Source organism: Eublepharis macularius, chromosome 3 (assembly GCF_028583425.1).
Source record: "Eublepharis macularius isolate TG4126 chromosome 3, MPM_Emac_v1.0, whole genome shotgun sequence".
Lineage (NCBI taxonomy): Eukaryota > Metazoa > Chordata > Lepidosauria > Squamata > Eublepharidae > Eublepharis > Eublepharis macularius.
The window spans coordinates 114,751,673-114,770,663 of NC_072792.1; the positions used below are offsets into that span (position 1 = coordinate 114,751,673).

At 45.8% G+C, this 18,991-nt stretch overlaps 1 protein-coding gene across 1 annotated transcript in view; it reads right to left on the minus strand.

Annotated features, from left to right (window-relative positions):
• LOC129325962 (ATP-binding cassette sub-family C member 2-like) overlaps positions 1–18,991 on the minus strand; it is a 50,329-nt gene that overhangs the window by 14,031 nt on the left and 17,307 nt on the right. The window contains exons 9-20 of the mRNA XM_054973981.1: positions 13,110–13,256; positions 12,265–12,349; positions 12,096–12,162; positions 11,469–11,595; positions 10,577–10,753; positions 9,155–9,322; positions 8,872–9,058; positions 7,891–7,969; positions 5,971–6,013; positions 5,477–5,696; positions 4,035–4,189; positions 3,327–3,482 (exon numbers count right to left, since the gene is read on the minus strand). Coding sequence (XP_054829956.1) covers positions 3,327–3,482; positions 4,035–4,189; positions 5,477–5,696; positions 5,971–6,013; positions 7,891–7,969; positions 8,872–9,058; positions 9,155–9,322; positions 10,577–10,753; positions 11,469–11,595; positions 12,096–12,162; positions 12,265–12,349; positions 13,110–13,256 — 1,611 coding nt within the window. The remainder of the gene's footprint in view (positions 1–3,326; positions 3,483–4,034; positions 4,190–5,476; positions 5,697–5,970; positions 6,014–7,890; positions 7,970–8,871; positions 9,059–9,154; positions 9,323–10,576; positions 10,754–11,468; positions 11,596–12,095; positions 12,163–12,264; positions 12,350–13,109; positions 13,257–18,991) is intronic.

The following is an 18,991-nucleotide window of genomic DNA, read 5'->3' on the forward strand; positions in this document are numbered from 1 at the left end:
TCATCTTTAATTTGGGGGGGGGGGCTCTTGCCTGTGCGTGTGGGGGGAGGGACTTTTTTGGTGTAAGTGGCTTCTGGCTGGAGCATTTGTTTGGGGGAGAGGCTGTTCTTTATTTGCAGTTTTACATTTGGGGGGGGGGGGTTAACTTTTTCCAGCTGTTGGTGGTGGTGGGGGGGGACTGTTCCTGTTTTGAGTTGTGTGTGTTGTTTAAAAGTTCACTGTTTAGGGTTTGACTTTTTTCATGCTGGTGGTGGGGGGGGGGACTGTTCCTGTTGTTTAAAAGTTCACTTTGAGGGATTTAACTTTTTTTTCCTGCTGTTCAGAGAGCGACACTTGGAGGCAGGAAGGTGAGTTCAGCCAGGAGGATTGGCTCACCATCTCCCAGACAGTGGAGGTTCTGAAGCCCTTCAAGGACTTCATTATGGTGGTCTCGTCTCACACGGCGACCCTTAGTCTGGCCATTACGCTGGTGCACATGCTCCAGACTTTAATGTGGCCTCCTTTGTGGACCCAGGTGCACCACGTGCAGACATTGTTCCAGTGGTGCCCATGTTTGTGAGAAGGCTGCAGCAGGACATAGCTGCCAAGCTAAAGCCTCTCACAGAGAGGGAGTTGTACATGTTGGCGACCATGTGCAACCCGCGCATTAAGGGCACTTTAGCCAAGTGGGATGGGAACCTCACCCAAGCCAGAGATGCCCTCTGTGCGCGGGTGAGGTGTTGGCAGGCCAAGAGGGGATGCTTGTCATCAGAGGGGATGGGTGAGGGGCTTAGCGTCCCTCTCACACCCCTTCTAAGCAGGCTCCCCCTGCAGCAACCGCCAGGATGTCCATGGAGATGGGAGACGCTCCATCGGCCCCTCAGACCCTCTGGGATCGTGAGTCATGTGAGAGAGGATTCGGCGGAGGCAGTGGTCAGGGACTACCTTGCGTAGCCCTGCAAGTTGCTGTCCACCGATCCGCTTTGTTACTGGGCCAAGAAGGAGGAGGTCTTGCTGGATCTCTCCCTCGAAGCGCAGAGGCTCCTCTCATGCCCTCCAACAAGTGTAGAGAGTAAGCATGTCTTTTCTTATGCGGGCAATGTTGTCAGCCCACATTGCTTTCACCTCCCATAGAGAGTCGAGCAGTTGGTCTTCCTGAAGGTCAACTCTCGGCTCTTCAATTTCTCAGGAGTGGACTTGCAGAGTGAATGAAGTGAGCCCTCCTTGTGGCCTGCATCTTCTGCGAGTCTAGTACCTGGGGAATCGCGCTCTTCCCTAAAGTAAATTTAGAAGTAGAAATCCAGCAGGAAGCGGGTGGCACACAGTGGCAAAGGGAATGCATCCTGGAATTTGGCCTCCCCCCCTCCAACAGGGGGGGAAAAAAGCAAACCAAAACTGTCCCAGCATCTGTGGGCACACATTTATTCTGATAAATGAGAAAACAGGCTTCGGAAATGTTGATTGCCACTGGAGGGAGAGACAGGTTAGAGACAGGTTAGGTTAGGGACTCACACAAACACAACAGGAAACTCAGAGAAGCAGCCAAACTAAGCTATGCTGCTGAGGAGAATGTTATTAAATGCTGTTGCTGTTAAAGTTAAAATGTTCATATTGAAGGGGTGGGAGGAGTGGGGTTAGTAGGAATGGTGTGGGTTGGCACCAGCTGATGATGACGGCCACATCCCAACACTGCCTCACAAGCAGTTTCCAGTTCAACCTGAAGTTGGCAGGGGTGGGGGTGAATCCTCCAAAACTGTGCTCCGCGAATGCCATTGTGTTGTGCTTGTGGCCAGGTACTGTTCTGTTCTGTAGTGTTTCACCACTGGCTGAACTGAGAGCCCGGCTGCAGGAAATGACAATAGTTCTGCTGGACTAAGTTGCAGGAGTGTCCCCCAGTTCAGTTTGGTTTGGGTGGAATGGATGTGTTCATGCTGTGTAACTTAAATCCAAGGAATAAAATGTTTTGGCAAGTAATTCAGTGTGTGTGTCTGTGATTCTCCGGTGAGAGGGTGGCTGTGGTACTATCTAGGAGACTGTTGTGATGTGATACTAGTATCATTTGCCTTTTTTGAACTTAACTCAGTGTGTGTGTGTGTGTGTGTGTGTGTGTGTGTCTGTTATGAAGGTTTGTCCTCATTGAGAACAATGGAGTGTGGCTGGCCAGCCTGCTTGGGGGTGGGGGGGATTTGGGGGTGCATGTCTGCGGCTCAGGTGTGCTTTCCCAGGAATGAGCTTGCACTCAGGAGTGTGCCCTCCGCTGTGGCACCCATGGCCTGTGCATAATTGCCCTGGGAATGGCAGTTTAAAAGTTCTCATCATAGAGAACAATGGAGAGGGGCTGGCCAGCCTGCTCCGGGTGGGGAGGGGAACTTGGGGGTGCGTGTCTTTGGGTCTGTTGTGGGGGAGATTGAAAGGGTATTATGCCTGTTGCCATGGATGCCACATTCCATGTGTTCCTGCTGTGGGAGTCTGTATTTTCCTACAACAGGAACCAATGGAGAGTGGCTGGCCAGTTACTGCAAGGGTGGATAGTTTTTTTGGGGGGGGGGAATGTGGTTCTGAGGGGCTGCTTGGGTTGTGTAGTATCCAGACTGTGGCTGCGTCCATTGGCAGCCACGATCCATGTGTTTCTGTTGTGTGGGAGTCCCGCACAGCAAAAGTGGCCCTCCAAAGTCCAATCTCCCTGAAGCTTGGGGGAGGGTGGGAGGAGAGGTAGGAGCAGGTCCCCTGAAAACTGGGTGCATTTTGCTTGCAAAATGCCACCCCAAGCCACCTAGAAAGCCCCCTTGTTTTTCCCCATAGGGAATAATGGAGAGTGGAGGAGGATGGGGTACCTTCTTTGGGGGGCCACAACATGGCTCCCTGAAGTCCAATCGTTCTGAAACCTGGGGGTCGTTAGAGAAGAGTTGGGAGAAGGTCCCCACCAAATTTGGTATGATTTGTAAAGAAAATGCCCCCCCAGGTCCCGGAAAGCCAGGAGCATGTTCTCCATTGAAAATAATGGCCGAATCTTTACAAAGCATACCCAAATCGTTCCAAATCAGGAATTCCGAAGCTTTATTCTGAAATTCTGAATTATTCACTTTATTCTGAATTTTTCCCAATTCGGGGAAATCGAATCACCCTGGCACTGCACACGCCTAATCATGAATGTTTAACTAAAATAATGAAATAAGTTTTACAGTTGTGTGCCAAATTATAATCTGTGCTCATGTTCAGTCAGCTAAATTACTTCAACAGCATGTTTGTCTACATCGAGAAAGCTGGTCAAACATACCAAATTTCAACATATTAACAACTGCCCAAGAGGAACTCATTTATTTCTTGCTGAACTTCAGTAGACTTACTTGGATAGTGAAATATAGGTATCCAAGCGGAACAACCACCAGCATGAAAAGGGGTGATGCGTAAACAATTACAAGGATTGTTCCAACCACATCCAGAGTACAATTCAGCCAGGTTCGTAGATAATAATGGAAACGTATATCAACAATAAATATGTCCTAAAATGATGAACAGAACATAGGGTTTGATATCTGGCATAGATACAATATAAAGCCTTTTATAAGAGGGTGTTCTACACATGGGAACATGGTGTGGAATAAGCTTTGGTCACTTCACCTACAGATTTAGAACGTATATATACACAATCCTTTGTCTCTCCTTCCTCCTCCAAAGTGTGGCAATAAAATGATAAAACTTTCTGAAGCAGCTCATGAGTATTCTATGAGCTGGACATAGAAAGAGTTGTATGACCATCGCCCCCAATGCAGAAAGAAGAATTTAAGCCTTTTTGGAAGTCTCTTTCACTAAGTGAGATCTGGCATCTGAAATTGCATTTCTACTATAGAAAAGACTGAAAGATGGGGGGAATCTTTCCCTGAAGTAAGAAGAAAATGGACTAGTGCTTGTACTTGCAGTAACTTGTCTTCCTTTAGAACAGAATTCTCAGTGAAGGGTGAATCACTCTGCCATGAGCCAACAAAATGAGAACCTGCACCGTCTCTTTCTCCACCATTACAGTTGTATTGGGCGTTAGTATATTTGTACTTTACCTTTGTGAACCTGTTGATGATCTGGCCTACAGGATTCGTTTCAAAATACTGAAGCGGAAGGTGCAGTACATTATCTAGCATCTGGTGATGTAGTGCCCGAGAGGCACACAGAGATCCTCTAGTAATCACATATGCACCAAAGCAAACTAAAAGACCTGGTGTGGGGAAAGAAGAGAGAACACCACTGGTTCAAGGAGGACTGAAAATCCCCAGAAGAGACAGAAAGTTGTGAACAGCTGAGTATCAGTAAAAGGAAATGGGGGTGGGGGAGAGGAGAAGTCAGACTGTTTAAGGCCCTGAACGCTCATAAAAGCCTTGGGGATTTTGACAGGTGAGGTCATGAGATTTCTTTCTAACTTGTAACAACAACAACAACATTCAATGTATATACTACCCTTTAGGATGACTTAACACCCACTCAGAGCGGTCTACAAAGTATGCCAGTATTATCCCTACAACAAAACACCCTGTGAGGTGGGTGGGGCTGAGAGAGCTAGAAGCTGTGACTGACCCACGGTCACCCAATTGGTTTCAAGTGGAGGAGCGGGGAATCAAACGCTCTTAACCATTACACCAAACTGGCTCTCACCTCCCCATCAATTCTGTATTTTTATTAACAAGCCATGATATGTATATATGTAAGTAACTTTATCTTCTGTGGTAAAGTACTGTTATTAACAAAAACTGTAAGCAGTTATAGTGGCAAAGCAGCTGTAGTTTTTTTACAGAGCTCTATGTATGACATTTGCAGTGGGACTCTTCTGGCCACACACCCTTGCCATGATACACAGCTAAAAGATACTATTCATTCACTTCCACATTAAGAAGTTTCCTTAACACATTTGAATAGTAGGTAAGGTAGGTTAATGGAGTGCTGCTTCCAAAGGCCTGCTCTGACTGCCAGTTCTGAAAGCACAACAGAGATGCTGTGCTAAAGGCCGGGGCAGTTTCATGTGGGGTTTAGTGGGCTCTCCAAACAGCCCTGGCTCCAAGCAGTTGCCGTGCACACTGTACACAAAAGCTACAGTGCCTGCCACATGGGGGAGGGGTGGTAGTGGTCATTTTGCTAACTGAACTCTTATTGCCATCAACTCAAGCCATGAATTTTGCATGCCACCACACAACTTCCTACTGTGAGTTAAGTGGTATCACATGAAATCACAATTTGTACTCCAGCCAATAAAAAGATACCCCATTTGCCATGTGTCCGATACAACAGAAGTCCAGAAATATGTCCAGCCTGTAAAGCAATCAGGTAGCTACTCTTCAGCCTGATAAATTCTAGCATTAATGCAATATATTTTTTGCCATTTCAAGAGTAACCAATATGGACTGTTTGGTACAAAACATCTGAGTTTTTTTAGATTAAGAAATATTAAAGTAGCTCATGCCTTCAAACTGCAGGGGAAAAAAAGTCAGGTGTCCCATTAAATTAGACTTACCCTGTATGAATCCCAAGAGCCCATAGATGCCAAATTTGTAGTTTCTTAACTGCTTCCATTCTGTGAAGTGTTTAAGTTGTTTAGTTTCTGCTGTCCATGTGCTGAGCCACAGATTTTGTCCTATGGCTATAACATTTTGACCCAAGTAAGCAGCTATGGTTAGCCACATCCAAGACCAGCCAAAGGCTTGTAGGTATTTCAAAATAATTGACATTTTTATCTGAATATAAGAAATGCACATGGAGTGTTATTAAAATACATACAGGAGTGTATTTCTAAATGAAATAAAACAAGGCATTCACACTTCTTTTCCATGGCATGAAAACACTTGGTACAGCACATTGGAATGAAACTGATGACCCTCAAAAACACAATTCCTCTTTTATCTAAATGGCTGGACAACGATTTTTAAAAACAAATCTTCATATATTTTATACAGCTTATCTTGACAGCCCCATAGAATTTTGGGGAAACAGTATTTTAAAAACACTTACAGTACCAGTAGCAACTTTTTCCTTCTTCATTGAGAATGTGCTCCTTGGATCAAAAGAAGAAATGCAAAAGATTATTTATTTTACAATGAGCAAATAAAATAAACACGGAATTATAGTGCAATCCTAAACAGTTACATCCTTCTAAACGCAGGGCTCATTTGGAGGGGGAACGCACCGGAAAACCGTTCTGGTAGTTTCCTCCAACAGTCAGGTGGCCCCTCCCACCTGACTTTGAAAAATTTGGGGCTATTACGGCCTCAAGGCCGAAATGGCCCGGATCGGGGCCGAAATGGCCTGGATCGAGTCGGTACCAGGTAGGGGAACGCTCCCCTGCCCGGCACCAACCTAATCCCGACAGTTTAGGCCCTGATCTGGGCCAAAACAGGCCCAAAATGGCCATTTTCAGCCTTTTTTGGCCTGTTTTGGCCTGGATTGGGGCCAAAACCATCTGGACTGGGTTGGAGCCAGGCGGAGGAAGCCTCTCCTGCCCAGCACCAACGTAGTCCCGGACATTTAGGCCCTGATCCGGGCCCAAAATGGCCATTTTCAGTCATTTGGGGCCTGTTTCGGCCTGGATCAGGGCCGAAACTGTCCAGATCGGGTCAGTGCCATTTAGGCCTGATCAGGGACGAAACTGTCCGGAATGGGTCAGTACCATTTAGGTCCTGATCTGGGCCGAAATGGGCCAAAAATGGCCATTTTCAGCCATTTTGGGCCCATTTCGACCTGGATCGGGGCCAAAACCATTCGGATTGGGTTGGTGCCAGGCGGGGAACCCCCGCCCGGCACTGACCCAGTCCCAGCTGTTTAGGCCCTGATCTGGGCCCAAACGGGCCCCAAATGGCCTCTCCCACCAGGCACCAACCCAGTTCCAGCCATTTCAGCCCTGATCCAGGCCCAAAATGGCCATTTTTGGCCTCTTTGGCCCCTTTTTCCACTAGGATCTGGGGCAGAATGGCCGGGATCAGGTTGGTGCTGGGCGGGGAAAATAGGTCGGTGCTGGGCGGGGAAAATAGCCCCAAACGGCTATTTTAGGCCCGTTTCAGCCAGGATCAGGGCCAAAATCACCAGGATTGGGTTGGCGCCTGGTGGGGAACCCCTCACCTGCCCAACACTGACCCAATCTGGGCCATTTTGGGTGTGATCCAGGCCAAAATGTGCCCAAAATGGCCATTTTGAGCCCCTTTTGGCCTGGATTGTGGCCAAATCCCCCCCTGATCGGGCCACTACCAGGTGGGGGAACAGTCCCTCCTCTGGCAGCAGCTGAATCCCAGCCATTTCTGCCTGGTCAAGGGGTATGGCATATGCGAATCAGTTATGCTAATGAGTTCCTGCAGCTCTTTTTCTACGAAATGACCCATCTAAACCCATTGTCTTCATGGGTTGCAAAAATAAGAAAGGGAAGTCAGTGGACATTGCAGCCCCCGCCCCCCCAATCTGAAGAAATGCAGCAAAACATGCAGCCACTAGTCTTAAGGATTTCTGGACTCTCAGGAGCAGCTTGAACACACAAAGCTGCCTTATGTGAAGCAGACCATTGGTATAATACAGCTTATGAAATTATTCTAAGATGAGAGAGGGAGGAGAGAGAAAAAAGGAAACCTGACTACTTTGGAATTAGGAAGAGCTGACAAAGTTGCCTTCCTCATCTGCATTTTATGTTGGAGTACAATCATATCCAATTTCCTACCAACCACATTCAAACTGATTCAGGTTGGGAAGAGTCTGGGTGTTATTTGTGCAGAGCCTCAGTTTTAAGATGCCAGTGGATCTGCAAGGCTCCAATGGGGATTTACTGATGTCACTGCTGGAGAAACTGGCTATTTTTCCTTTGGATGTTCTACCAGAAGCACAAGTTATCTGCCTCCCTTTTTATGTACTCAATCTGGTTCTTAAGGTGTTTTTGATTTCATTACTCACACATTTTTATGCTCCAAATACTGCCTTTTCTTTGGTACAACTTGATCTCTTATTTTAATATTGTCTTTCGGATAAGATTCTGCAAAAGCATTAAAAATGAATGTTCGTTTTTAAAAAGAGTTCAAAATGAATCTATTCAAACTGCTGAGATGTCAAGTTTCCTCTATTTGTTCATTATCTGTGATTAATATAACTGTTTCCCCCACCCCCCGCAAATTATTTCCAAGTGGATACACCCAGCTGATCTTCCTAGGTTCTTTCTTCTGAAGCACTTCTGAACCAAGGAGGAGAAGGAAAACCAGGATCTTGCTCTTTGTAAGTTTTAGGGAAGAAGCAAGTGGGTACCATGAAACACATTGCTGGGCTCCATGGTGCCCATGTGTATTATACTGGGGAAAGCTATGCTAGAGGAAGACTTCAGGAAACAGGGCTGGGAAAGGCTTTTTTCCCATTCTGGAGACCTTGGAGATATCTTGCCAATCAGAGTAGACAGTATTAGGCTAGATGGACCCATGCTCTGTCTAATGCTTGTTGGTATGATAAGGTGGTATAATAAGGCCCTAGCACCCCTGCTGACTACCACATGCTATCTAGGCAACAGGTCACAGTCTGAGGAAAACAGAATCATGACAGAGATGTTCTGCCAGGCATATGGTGGAGGCTAATTTTAGTCCATCATTGCTGAGCCTTCCACCGGTCTCCCTCTATGAGGGGTTATGGAGAGTCCATTGCTGACTGCCCCGAAAAGGGGTACAGTATTCTATCTGTCTGCTACTACCTCCCCTTTTTGTATGCTGATGGGCAGGAGTGCAGGACTGCCCCATCTTGGAACGGTTTTATTGATTGCTGGTTTTATGCTGTGATTATTGTTTTTATGTTGTATTTTAATCAATGTTGTACCTCGCCCTGAGCCTGCTTGAGGGGAGGGCGGGTTAAAAATGTAATTAATAAATAAATAAATTAAAATGAGTATTTGCTCACTTGATCTTGAGAGAATTTCTTTATTTTCCTTTCCTCCACCAAATGTCAGAACAAGCTCAGCAAAGTTTGTTCTTTTGGACAACAGTTCTTTGTAACTTCCCATTTCAGTAATTTTACCATCTTCCATCACTATTACAATATCTGTCTGAGATAGAAGTGTCAAGTTGTGGGTCACTAAAATACGTGTCTGGAAGGAGGGGGAGAGAGAATGTTACAACTCAGAAAAGCAGCACCTTGTGAAGAATACTAATGTCAGAAACCATAAAAATTAGCCTTTGCCTACCTTGTTTTTTAATAACCCTGAGGACCCAATCACTTTCTCAAAAAGATGTGTTCCAACATGCACATCTACAGCAGATAAGGGGTCATCTAATAAATACAGATCCGCATTACTGTACACAGCTCTAGCTAGGCTCACTCTCTGCTTCTGGCCACCACTTATATTCACACCCTAAAAAAGAAAGCCACTATTAAAAATCAAGTTTTATTTGGCTTATACTGTCAAACCATTGGTCCATACACCTCAGTAATTACTACTCTGGTTGGCTGCAGCTCTGCAGGGTATTAAGCATACAAAGATCTTTCCCAAGAGTACAGAGAACCATTGATGGGAGATGCCAAGGTTTTAAATTAGGTTGTTCTATAAGCAAAACATGTTCTGTACTGCTGAGCCATAGCCACTCCTCTCAAACTTAACTACTGCCAGTTTCTGCCTCCTTCAAAAATATACTTAATGTAATAAACTAATAGAGATATAGTGTATAATGCAGTAACAAAAGCACAGTATGTTAAAATTATCATGAACAAAGAGAGCGAGAGAGTAGACAGTTAAAACCAGCCAAAGCGAGGAGGGCAGAGAGCAAAACTTAGCTATATTAAAAAGCAGCTATTAAGACAACAGAATTATAAGAGCAGTTCAGACAGTATTAAAAATACATAAAAATGCAATGTTCAGCATTCAGCAAAAACGCAGAAAAATGTTAGGCTGGTCATGTAAAACTTAGACACAAATAGTCTGATAGATACCTCAAGTAAAAAAGTGAAAGGAAACCAAGAGGGCCCTGCTTCTTGTCATAGCTTATCTTCACCTCAGAGACAGAGGGGAGAGATGCAGCAGAGCTTCTGAAGATGATCTCAGTCACGAAGCATGTACACATGGGAGCAGACACCTTTTAAATTCTGTTCCCAAATTGTTTAAAGGGATTAACCAAGTACACTGAAATTAGCCTGGAAATTAATAGGCAGTCAGTACAGTTGCTTTAATAAGGAATGTATCTGCCAGTATTTAGTACTGAATTTTGTACCATGAGAAGTTTCTCAAGCATCTTCAGAGGAAGCCCTGTTTAGAGCATGTTGCACTAATCTAACCTGGATATGATCTCAGCATGAACAACTATGGGCAAATCCTGCCTCACAAGGAAAGGCCACAACTTAATCGATAAACAGTGCTTAACACAAAGGAGATCTGGGCTTCTATCTGCCAATCTGAGAGATTGCTCCTTTAGAAGAAGTGCAACCCTACCCAGACAAAGCTGACACCTCAGGCTTTAACTGACTGCAGCTCGGCTTTATTTGAATAAAGCTTCAATTTGATTGGACACCACCTTGAAATTATGATATACTTTTAAAAAATGCAATAAATGCTTTGCTTAGAATCACAGTATTGGTGAATATACACAAAACATATGCAAGATTTTTTACTCACCCTTTCTCCAATTTCTGTTTGATCCCCCATTGGTAACTGCTCCAAATCTGGCAACAAAGCACAGGCCTCCAAAACCCTTTTGTAATAGAGTTTGTTCAGTTCTGAGCCAAAGAGGACATTTTCTTGTAAAGTGGAATTCTGTATCCAGGCTTGCTGAGACACATAAGCCACTGAACCCTGAATGACATGAAACAGAGTGGGGTGTACAAAGCCGACTGGTACAAAACACCTTGCAGTAACACTGAAGGCTCAGATGCAGCCCTTGCTACAGATGCAGCACCCATCGGTAGAGGGATCCCCATGTGGCATAACTGTTTCTTCCCTTCTTGCATGGGCACAATACCAGGCTCCTACAGAGAAGGCCAGCAGCTCTTCAGTAGGAGGGTGAATCTGTTTATCTGTTTATTTGTTTTAATCTTTTTTTGTCTTTTGCTTGCTTTTTTATACTGTGTTGAATTTAAATTTGTTTAAAAGTATATCTTTTGTAAGCTGCTTTGGGCCCCTATTGAAGAGGGAAGCAGGATAAAAAATGGATTAAATCAATAAATATGAGGCATACACACTTTCCTTGACTGAGCAGAGGCATGTGGGAGAGAAACACATACCGGTTTGGTGTGTTGCCTCCATGGTGTGTGTAGCTGGGGGGGGGGGGGGAATCCATTCACAGATGCTGAGCCCACAGTAGGACTGAATCAGGCCCATCATATTCATGCCCCCCCCAAATTAAACACAAATATTTCCTAGTCCACAGAAAGAAAGAACTGAATGGCTGAAGCATGCAATTTAAAAATTCAGAGGCTTTTAAAGACACCAGTAAGCAGACAGAAATGCTGAAATTCACTACACTTTTTCAAATAAGAGACTCATTTGAAGTCAAAGAAATGTACTTTACTTTTCTCTGAGCTGTTCCTTCAATTTTCTCCATTTCTCCAAGAACAGCAGAAAGGAAAGATGACTTTCCAGCTCCAACCTGACCCACAACAGCAACTAGTGAGCCTTCTGGAATCTCTACGCTCAGTCTAGAAATTGTTAAGAAAACAAGTATCAAATTCATTCTCCACCTAGAAATCACATTTCAAACAGAACTGTTCAGTTGCTGTTCTGAATAACAATACTTCTTACTCAGCTACAATATCCTTCTTTATGGCACATTTTGATTCCTTTCCTTTTGATAGCCAGATTATGCACGTGGAAATTCACATAAAGTGCTCCTACTCCCTCTAACAATCATTTTAAGGGTTATTGCTGCCTTCATCTCCTCCCAGGGCCTGTGTCATGGCTAACACCCAGTTTCATCTTTTCCTCAGTTACACACACTGTGATTCATATGTTCTTCCTTAAACTTGTTCAGATTTACTTCATTCTTATCCTTTATTTGCCCTTTACAAAGCTCCTTCTCTTTTCACCCAGGAATCATCAAATGCATGAACTCTGGCCTTTCCTCTGAGCACTCAAGATATTGCTTAAGTGTTCCAAAATGGTATCTCACATTATATTGTAAATATAGTTTGTTTCTTACTTATGTAAGGTTGGGTTTCCAATCTTCTTCCAGTGGAAAGAGGCATTAACAAATCTAACTGCATGATCTTCAAGTCCAGAAACAAAACAATGGAAGTTAGCAAAAGCAGCCTCTGCAGCCCAGTTCCCAATAGTTATTCATAAAACTAAAAACTATTTTGTATGCTTACCTCCTCTATAGTCTGTGCTGATGTTTTGGGGATCAAGGTCTTCCGAAGACAGAAAATTCTCTAAACGACCCACAGAAACCTTGGCCTGTAAAAATGGATACATATGAATCCTATTTGTATTTTTAGAATTATTGAAGAGCGGTCCTCTCTATTGCCTGTACATACTTACTCACTCCAACCCCTCAAAGCAAAATGCATTATATCTGTATTATAGTGAAGAGCCTGAGGCTGAAACAGGTGACTATCAACTATATGTTCACAAATTAAAGACTCTAGCTCCCCCATTAACTTGCTTGTTTTACCTTAAATATAAGATCTTTACTTCCATCTCCACTTCCTGCTTTATATTTGATAGGAGAACTATTTTTAAGGAAAGAGGTCTGTCTTTGTGACTTTTAGTTTAGTCATTTCAAAATTAGCTACAAAGCTTATACAAACAATCACTAATGCACAGGAAATGCTTTTGTTACCTTTTAATAAAAACAAATTTGATTAACCAGCAACCCTATTCCTTATGAGTGCCAGACAACACAGCTTTTACTGCATTTTAAAATGTAAATGCTATACAGAAATTATTTTGAAACAGTAAAAGAATGTACACATCCAATCATTTTAGAACCCCCCCTTTTTAATTTTGAAATATTTATACTCTGTTATTCTCCACAATTAGGATCCAAAACAGCTCACAACACAGTTCTCCTCCATTTTTTCCTCAAAGCAAATTATCCTCAGATGCAAATAACTAATTTTACCTATTATTTTTAAAAGCCAGCTAAAAGATGAAAACTTGCACAATATTCAAGATGGCTAAACATTTTCTTTCCTTAGTCTGCCTATATAGTTACCTGAGCTATGGCAGAAATCACCGTAGGAAAATCAAACAGAGGAAGTCGTAAAATATTAAACAATGAAATAGAGGTAAACACTTTGGCTGCAGTTAAAACATTTTTTTCATCCAACAGAAAATAGACTCCAAATGTAGCTAGAGAGACCTAGAGAAAAAAGAAACAAACATGGGTTTGGTTCTCCCCCATCTCATAGATTTTCAGCAGTAGTTACCTGAAATTTGCTTATGTATACCCCTTACAGACAACATTACTTAGATTGAAACAACGTATCAGTTCACATATGTTTTTATGGTCAAGTAAGTTCATGGCTGGCTCTGCATTTAAGTGAGGCAGTGGTACTGGGCAGCAAATTCTTTATGAGAGGTGGGGAGCAGTTTCCACCTTGCCCTCTCTGCCGCACTGGATTATCTAATGCTCTTTCCCGCATTCCCATGCAAGTAGCTTATGCCCAATGGGGCTTCTTGGATTTTCAAGAGAAACAAGAGGCTGCACTGGGCATGTGCAGCTTGTTGTGCTGTGTTTAAAGTTGCCTGTGGGAAAATGTGGAAAGAGAATTATATACTAGAACTCCTGAGTGATCTGGTGGGGAGCAGCGGCAGTTGTGTGTGTATGTATTGAGGGACACAGGCTGCACCCTCTTTTGAGCTGCTATTAAATGAAGTAAACTAGCGATCTTTTTAGGTGGGTATAATGTTGGTCTGTAGTAGAACAGCAGGATTTGAATCCAGTGGCAGCTTAGAGACCAACAAGATTTTCAAGACGTAAGCTTTTGAGAATCTTCAGACATGAATAGAAATGGAGATCCCTGAGCTTTTATATCCCAACCAAAAGGTGAGTGGGGTGTTACAAGGGAGGGCATCAGGATGAAAAAGGTACAATGCAGTTTGATTAGAGCAGAAATTAGCATGTGCAGTGAAATCAGAACCCCAAATCTCTATTCAGCCCCTTCCCTTTGTTCTGAGTTTGTGAATGAACTCCATTTCGGCAATCTCCCACTGTAATCTCCCCTTGAAGTTTCTCTTTTTAAGGACAGCCACTTTTAGATCAGCAATGGAATATCCTGGAAGATTAAAATGTTCTCCCATTGGTTTTTCAGTGTTATGATTTCTTGGCAGCTGCTGCTGCTGCCAAGGGAGCTGCTTCCATCAAGGGCTGGGCTTTCCATCTGCCCGGCCCCGCCCCTTGTTGCTCCAGCCTACAAAGGTTGTTGTAGCCTGCACTGCTGCTGCCGCTGCTGCCAAGGGAGTTGCTTCCATCAAGGGCTGGGCTTTCCATCTGCCCGGCCCCGCCCCTTGTTGCTCCAGCCTATAAGACTGCTGCTAGGGGACTGCTCGCCTTGTTACTGTTTATTGTTTTTATACTATGTGTGTTAGTTATTGTAGTCTATGTTGTTAATTTGGTAGGGTATTGGGGTTTTGTGTATGTTTGATAGCTTAGTCTGTGATAGTTGGTGGGCTGTTGATTTTGTGAGGGTGGTGGGTTAGCACTATGATCATTGGTGAGGAGGCCGGCTTGGGGTCGGGGATCCCAGTGATCCGGGGACGCGGGAGGTATGGTGGTGGGAGCAGATTATGGAAGGGAAGGGCACTGAGACATGGTAGGGCTCGGTGCCCTTCCAATCTGCGTCCCATCCCAAGATATGCCTGTTGTGGGGCTAGGATAGTAAACCACTCTCCGACACTGGCGCTGTGCAATGCCAGGTCCATAAATAATAAGACCAAAACGCTGCAAGATTATCTTGCAGCATTGAATGTGGACCTGGCTTGCGTGACCGAGACATGGGTGAGGGAGGGCGAGACGGTCGCTTTGAAAGAACTAGCCCCCCCCAGGTTATACGGTCCTCAACCAGTCCTGGACAAGTGGTCGGGGGGGAGGCGTGGCTTTGCTCATTCGGGAGTCTTTCTCCTTCAGACCACTCCCCACCCCCAAAATTACTGGCATTGATTGTGTGGGCCTAGCATTGGACGCCGAGGAGAGGTTGGCAATATGCGTGGTGTACCGACCGCCTACTGCACCTGCATCTTCCTTGTCTGGTCTCTTTGAGGCGGTGGCCAGCTGGGCCTTGGAATTCCCGAAACTTTTGGTTCTCGGGGATTTCAACGTCCATGCTGACGACGATGCCTCCATGGCAGGCCATTGACCTGGTGTCCTCCATGGCGGCCCTAGGACTCTCCCAGTTTGTTTCGGCTCCCACGCATCAAGCAGGTCACACACTGGATTTGATTTTGGGGGCAGGGATGATGGTGGTCCTGGATGCCTATGATGCAGTGCCATGGTCAGATCACTTTGTTCTGAAGGCTCGTCTGAGCATGCCGCTCCTTTCCCGGGTGGGCGGTGAGTGGATTTACGCTCGCCCGCGGAGGCTTATGGATCCAATTGGTTTCCAGGCGGCTCTGCGGGATCCGATGCCCCCTGGCAGTACGTTAGATGAGCTGGTGGATGATTGGCATGGCCGTCTTTCCGAAGCCATCGACGCTATTGCCCCCTGCCGTCCTCTCCGAGCCCGCAAACGGGTAGCTCCTTGGTTTACCGAGGAGCTTCGCCAGATGAAGCGGTCTCTGAGACTAGAGCGAGTGTGGAGGCGGGGGCGCGAAGAAGAGGCAAGAACATCTTACAGGACGTTTATGAAAGCCTATGAGGTGGCAGTGAAAGCAGCAAAGAGGGATTTCTTTGCTGCTTTGCTGCTTTGCGTCCGCTAGCTCACGCCCGGCTCAATTATTTCGAACAGTTCGGTCCTTGGTCTCCCTCTCTCAGGGAGACCACCAAATTCTTAATTCAACTATTGGCTGCGAGGCTTTTGCGAGCTATTTTGCGGGTAAAATCTTGTCCCTTCGCCATGGCCTGCCACCCACTGTTGATACAGTAAGGGAACTGGAGACCCCTTGGACGTCTTCTGGGTCCATATTAGACCATTTCAGGCTGCTCTCTCAGGACGATGTTGACAGGATCCTGCAGGGGATGAGGCCAACCACCTGTCCTCTGGACCCCTGCCCATCCTGGCTGGTGAAGGCCAGCTCGGAGGGGCTACGGGACCATTTGGAGGCCATTGTTAACATCTCCCTGAGCTCTGGGGTTTTTCCAGGAGTGTTAAAGGAGGCGGTAGTGCGGCCCCTCCTGAAAAAAACATCTTTGGACCCCACCAACCCGTCCAGTTACCGCCCAGTGTCGAACCTCCTGTTCCTGGACAAGGTGATTGAGCAGGCGGTGGCGGTACAACTGCAGGAATTCCTGAATGATGCTCTAGTCCTGGACCCATTCCAGTCTGGCTTCCGTCCTGGCCATGGGACGGAGACAGCCTTGGTTGCCCTCACAGACGACCTTCGCAGGCATCTGGATTGAGGCGGGTCAGCGCTGCTTGTGCTACTTGATCTCACAGCAGCGTTTGACACGGTTGACTATGATTTGTTGGCCAGCCACCTTGCCGACGTGGGGATTAGGGGGACAGCCTTACAGTGGCTGGTCTCCTTTCTCCAGGGTCGGGGACAGAGGGTGGCGCTCGGGGAGATCTATCGCTCCGTCACCCTTTGGTGTGCGGGGTTCCCCAAGGGGCGATACTCTCCCCGATGTTATTTAACATCTATATGCGGCCCCTCACCCAATTGGTGCGGAGGTTTGGGCTGGGTTGTCATCAATACGCGGATGACACCCAACTTTTTCTGTTGATGGACGGCCGGCCAGACACGGCCCCAGACAATCTAGCCAGAGCTTTGGAGGCTGTGACAGCATAGTTGAAACAGAGCAGGCTGAAACTGAACCCAGTGAAGACGGAGGTCCTGCAGCTGGGACGGGGGCTTCCAGATGTTGGGATCCAGCTCCCTGCCCTGGATGGGACACCACTGGCAACTTTGCCAGTGGTAAGGAGTCTGGGTGTGCTCCTGGATGCCTCCTTATCGATGGAGGCCCAGGTCACGGCAGTTGCCAAGTGTGCATTTTTCCATCTTCGTCAGATCAGGCAACTTGCCCCCTACCTGACGCCCCAGGACCTGGCTACAGTGATCCATGCAACGGTCACCTCCAGGCTAGATTACTGTAACTCACTCTACGCTGAGCTACCCCTGGGCCTGATCCGGAAACTACAACTGGTCCAGAATGCGGCGGCACGGGTCCTGACTGGTATACCTTACCAGTCACACATCACACCTGTCCTGCGCCAGCTGCACTGGCTTCCGGTTGAATTCCGAATCAGGTTCAAAGTGTTGGTTCTTACCTTTAAAGCCCTGAGCGGGTTGGGACCCGCATATCTTCGGGACCGCCTCTCCCTGTACGTTCCCTGGAGATCGCTTCGATCAGCGAATAAATATTTACTTGTGGTCCCCGGCCCTAAGGAAGCCCGCCTCGCTTCAACCAGGGCCAGGGCCTTTTCAGTCCTGGCCCCAGCCTGGTGGAACGCTCTGTCAATGGAAACCCGGGCCCAGCGGGACATACTATCGTTCTGCCGGGCCTGTAAGACAGAGCTGTTCCGCCAGGCGTTCGGTGATTGAAGGGGGCGGTGCCATGTTGGCCTCCCACCTTTGGGGTGGGGGAGGGTTCTCCCCACCACTGCACTTTGTTAATTTGTTTTATTATTTGTATATTGATTTTAGTTCTTGTTTTATCGATTTTAACTGTTCACCGCCCAGAGCCCCTGGGGATGGGCGGTATATAAATTGAATAAGAGGCTGACCTGTCTGTCTGATGTAAAGAGTGGAAGGGCATTGCCAACACTTGATAGCATATATAACATTGGAAAATGAACAAGTGAATGATCCTGAGATAGTATAACTAGGTGTTGTTAGGTCCAGTGATCATGTTGTCAGAGTAAATATGGGGACAGAGTTGGCATCTTGGTTTACTGCATGCTCTGGTCTCAGAGTTCATGTCAGTGTTGGGAACAGTACAGAAAAATGACATGGCTGATTATCACCTAGTCTCTAATCAGCCCTTTCTAGGTAAAGTGATGAGAGAGCGATAGAAGATCAACTCCCGATCTTCTTGGGTAAGTACTCAGCTGTGGACCATTTTCGGTCTGGCTTCAGGGGGCTATGGGATGGAGATGGCCCTCTTAGCTTTATTTTTAAATTTATTTATACCCTGCCTTTTCTCACAATGGCTCACATCATTCTCCTCTCTTCCACTTTATCCTTACAACAACCTTATGAGGTAGGCTGACAGGGCCAAGGTCACTCAGTGAGCTTCATGGCAGAGTAGGAATTCAAACCTGGGTCTCCCAAATTCTAGTCTAACCACTACTCCAGACTGGCGGCTTTAGTTGGTGAGCTCTATCTGTATGTAGACAAAGGCCATGCCCCTTTGTTACTCCTACTATGTATTGGACTGGTTCAAATTATTCCTCAAAGGGTTGCTGTTAAAAGACCAATTATCTTCAGTGTGGAACCTATTCTGGGGGTTCCACAGGATGCCATCCCATCCCCCATGCTTTTCAAACTCTATGTAACACTCTTAGGACAAATAATTTGTAGTTTTGGAGTTGGCTGTCATCAATATGCTAATGATAACCAGCTCTGTATCTCCTTATCCAAATTTCCTGGTGATGTGGTAGAGGTTTTGAACTGATACCTGAATGCACTGGTTAAACAGCAAAGAGAAAACAAATTGAAATTAAGTTCTGGAAAGAGAAATGTTGGTTGGAAAGGAAATTGTGCTCCTCAATTCTGATGGAATTTAGATGATTTTTTGTGACTCAGTTAAAAGCCTAAGGGCTATACTGGATCCAACATTACTAACAGAGAAGCAAGTTAATGCAGCTGCAAAAAAATGTTTTTTTCCAATTCAGTCTAGCCTGGAAGACGGCCCCCTACCTTGACATGGTCAGTCTCATCACCTGGATCCATGCCCATGGTAACATCATGACTAGATTACCGTAATACAGTCTACATAGG